Genomic DNA, 4,320 nt, shown 5'->3' on the forward strand with positions numbered 1-4,320 from the left:
TATATTCAAGAAATGTTGACCTGCAATTGATCCTTTATTTCTAGGAAGTCAGAGTATTAAATGCCATACACAGTTTGAGTTTTCCCAACTGCACAATTCTTGTGAACCTCTATTAATAGACGATATGGAAAGTTATATTTTGATCACTTTATTTAATAAATGATTTGTCACTCTAAAAATATTTTTATCACAATCTTTTTTTCCCTGAGATAGAGTAAAAAGTCATCTTTCAAGAATATTGATCAACACCACATTTTGTTTTGTTATATTCCATTCTGGTCCCCATGTCTAGGGAATTTTAAATGGAATCATCAAATGCATGCGTCACTATATTCCAGCAAACTGAGGGTGACATGGGCATTTCTCAATCCTTCTAAAAGTGAAGGATTGTATATAATTTATTCATTCTATTTCACTGTAACAAAAATATTGTAAACTTATTTTCCAATTTTGTTTCCCCAAATACTGTGAGATACTAATTTAGCTTATGAAGTAATGGAATGTGTCAAGAGTAAACAAAAATATGTACTTTTGAAACCACTTGAGAAATCACAAGTTGACACAGCCAATTGGAAACTGGTAGATGTAACTGAGTTTGTGGTTCTATGGAACACATTCAATAAGGCCCTACTTTCCTTGGATACCCCTAATACATCCTGGCATTAATGTACAATCCATTCCTCTGACACTGACACCATTTACCTCATTACCCCAAATCACCTGACCTCCTCACCTCCCATTTTGCACTTCTTGAATTGATTATCCACTCTAACATTTCTAAAATGCAGTTCTTATCATTTTACTACTGGCTTTGAAAACCTGGATCATAAAGGCTCAAGGGATGAGGCTATAAAGTAAAGTAGGAAAGGAGGTACCGTTCCCTGGAACAGTCACTGGAATGTCTTTCCAATGCTATCTTTGGGCCCTTGGGTCCCCAGTCTACACCCGCTCTGTGCCTTCAGGGAAGGTCCACGAAGAACGAAGAAGCCCCCATAAAGGCAGGTAGGTGACTGTGCTGTCACAGGGATGCTCAGCCACAATAACAGGAGCATCACATCTAAGGTATGTCATTTACACTGACACCAAACAGAAAACAGGAGCTAAGTGAGAGAGAAAAGGATGACATTTTATCCTTTATTTTCAAGTAATTTCAAATTTACAGAAAAGTAGCATGAATAATATTATGATTAACACTTACATGCCCTCTACATAGTCTCACCGATAACATTATCCCCCTTTTGCTTCATTATATCTCTTTTTCCCTCTCCCTCTTTTTCATCAGTTTCACACCTCAGGATATTTGCTCTCTAAATATTTTCATTATGTATTTACTGCGAATATTAATATGCTCTCACAGAATTACAACGCAGGTATCAACTTCTGAAAAATGTAACATGGACCCAGTACAACTGGATAAATATTTTGAATACAGGTGTGTACAAAGACTTTACCAGTTCAATGAAACAAGTCCTCCAAAAGGTATAAATGTGGGATGGCACATCATGGTTTGAGAATCTGAGGAACACCATTGGCATAAGACCATTCTCATGTTAGAGTGAATAAAAAGAAAGCATCAGTACATAAATGTCTTACTTTATAGTTTCCTGAAAGACAGGTCCCACCCTCAACATTTTCTTTAGAGCTCCTGTGACATCCTTATTTCTGAGACTATAGATTAATGGGTTTAGCACAGGAGTGAGTATGGTGTAAAAGACAGACACCACCATGTCCTTCTCAGGGGTGTGGTAGGAACTGGGGAGCATGTAGGTGTAGACGCAAGCCCCATAGAAGAGTGTGACCACAGTCATGTGGGAAGAGCAGGTGGCAAAGGCCTTCTTCCAGCCCTCTGCCGAGTTCATCCTGTGGATGGTGAGGAGGATGAAACCATAGGAGCATGAAATGATGGTCACAGGGATGAGCAGCATGAGGACGCAGCAGAGGTACATGAGTGTCTCATACAGAGAAGTGTCTGAGCAGGAGAGTTTCATCACAGCAGGGACCTCACAGAAGAAATGATGGATCTCCCGGGATCTGCAGAAGGGGAGGGTCATGGTGACAGGGGTGAGCATGAAGCCATCCACGGATCCCAAGAACCAGCAGCCAGACACTAAAAGGAGACACACCCTGTGGTTCATGAGGACAGGGTAACAGAGAGGATGGCAGATGGCTGCATAGCGGTCATAGGCCATGGCGGCCAGGAGGAAAAATTCTGAACCTACCAGTGTCAAATAGAGGAACATCTGCATCCCACATTCGGGGGCTGAGATCGTGTTCACACCCGTGACCCAGTCCACGAGCATCTTAGGCACTATGACGGAAATGTACGTCACATCCATGAGAGACAACTGGCTGATGAAAAAGTACATGGGGGTGTGGAGGCGGGTCTCAGAGCGTATCAGAAAGATCAGGATGCTATTTACAGACAAGGCCATCAGGAAAACCATGAAAATGACCACATAAAGGAGAGCTGGATGCTGGGATTGATTGAAGATTCCCATCAGGATGAACTCTGACCACCCAGATTTGGGGGCCATCCAGGTGCTGTTCTCAGCCATCCAGGTGGTGTTGTCCATGAGGTTTCACCTAGACCACGAACAGCTTTGGGATTAATAGGTCATTCATGCAATGTGACTGACTGAGATGAATGTTTACTGAGTGTGTATATTTGCATTCACAACAAACCAGTTGTGCTAACAGGAAGAAATTTCATTGGCAGGTAAATTCTTGGATTATAAATTACCTGTAATTCAACTTTAAGTACCAGATATTTAATTTAATATCAATTTTGATTACTTCAATTCAACTGTAATTACCAGAGAACTAAGAATTCACAATTGTGGATCAAAAGTATTGGTAATATGTACTAAGGTGGCCATAGTTCAAGGTTATGTGATTTCCTGACATTGTTGTTTGTCAACAAATACAGAGATTAGCTCTATGCAGATATAGAAAGAGAATCAAAAAAAAAAGTCCTTATTTTCTAGTTGCTGTTGTCATTGTTATAGAAGTCAGACTTGAATCATCTTCTCTAGTTTAAAGATCCAACTGGATTTTAACTCTTAGAGATGTATTCCATATAATAAAGATTTAGAAAGAAACTGAAACATGATTTGGGTAAAATCCATACTGAAATGTGAATACCTTTCACCTATAGGACCAGGCCATGCTGTGAGAATCAGTGGTTGTGCAGAGCAAGTCACACACCCACGAGTGCAGAACAGGGTCAAGAGACCCACCATTTAGATATCATAGGGGCATGGGGAAAGCTGCCCAGACTGGGCCTGGCCTGCAGCTATGGCTCCAGATTATCCTCTAGCCACCATTCCTCTGCCCAATGCTCATGAAAAGAAGACACTACTATTTGATCTCAAGTATGGTCAGGATTAAATGAGTTGCAATAATGGAAGTCCTTGGGTTATTATCAGGTACAGATGAATAAACACACATATTATTAAAGGGTTAATATCTATAGCATTTATTGTGAGAATTGATCATTTCTATAGTGCCATACAATAGTTATATGTATACATACATATATATAGAATCACAAACTTTATATAAGTAACACAAGCTCTATATAAACCTGTGTGTCTGTCTATAAATATGTTTCTTATTGTAACCTATAAGCAGAGCTTTACGGAGAATCCCATCTCAGTTCTGTCTGTCTAGCACATGCTTCTTCAGCTTCACCACCTGAAACCTCCTACCATTTGTTCTAAATCTCAGAGAGAAGAACTAGCATTTAGAAGGTCATTGTCATTTACAAGACAAAGCTTTACTTGTTTCCACAAATATCTACTTTTGTCTATGGCAATTTTTTTACAGAAACTGAGATGCGGAGAGGAAACCTGAGCACAGATGTCCCTGCCTTCAGTTCGCTGCCCCTTCCTCTTCCTCCATGCTCACAGCCTGCATCTGTGTGAGAGGCTGAAGGCAAATTTACAAAAATTAAATTTGGTTACACTTAAGGAGATGTAACCTCCTTACACAGGGGGTTGATTTGGGGAGAAATATTATGTAAATGTGATTTAAAGTAGAATTTTTAAACAAGTACAAAATAAATATAAAAGAACAATAGAAGCAAAACACACCAGGACTTACTGAAGGTGTGTTTTGAAGCCTTTAGAAATGGCTTCTTCTCTATTTCTCTTATGGAAATTAAATCATTGAAACTCTTAAAATTTCTGTCATATTCAGTGTTGAATTTTAAAAGGCTTTACCAACAAGAAGGAAATATTGTTTCCTCTCTCTAGAAAGAGTTTAGAAGTGGTTATGATGCAGGAGTATTTCAGAAAAAGATTGTAAGTTTCAAATACATTT

The 4,320-nt window shown here is 39.2% G+C and overlaps 1 protein-coding gene across 2 annotated transcripts; it reads right to left on the bottom strand.

Annotated features, from left to right (window-relative positions):
• Positions 1–1,589: 1,589 nt before the first annotated feature.
• On the bottom strand, positions 1,590–2,904 carry LOC118931260 (olfactory receptor 2T29-like). 2 transcript variants are annotated; one of them, XM_036923536.2, is made up of 2 exons: positions 2,874–2,904; positions 1,590–2,509 (listed from the first exon to the last, which is right to left on the bottom strand). In XM_036923536.2, exons 1-2 carry the CDS (start codon positions 2,902–2,904, stop codon positions 1,590–1,592), a joined length of 951 nt encoding a protein of 316 aa, XP_036779431.2. The 2 variants fall into 2 exon arrangements, with proteins under 2 accessions (XP_036779431.2, XP_036779430.2); XM_036923535.2 differs by lacking the exon at positions 2,874–2,904 and having other exon boundaries at positions 1,590–2,573.
• Between the last annotated feature and the right edge of the window lie 1,416 nt (positions 2,905–4,320).

This window comes from Manis pentadactyla, chromosome 13 (assembly GCF_030020395.1).
Source record: "Manis pentadactyla isolate mManPen7 chromosome 13, mManPen7.hap1, whole genome shotgun sequence".
Taxonomy (NCBI): domain Eukaryota; kingdom Metazoa; phylum Chordata; class Mammalia; order Pholidota; family Manidae; genus Manis; species Manis pentadactyla.

Bases quoted from the DNA above. Each gene is read 5' to 3' on its own strand.
- LOC118931260 (XM_036923535.2), bottom strand. From the start codon at position 2,573: ATGGACAACACCACCTGGATGGCTGAGAACAGCACCTGGATGGCCCCC.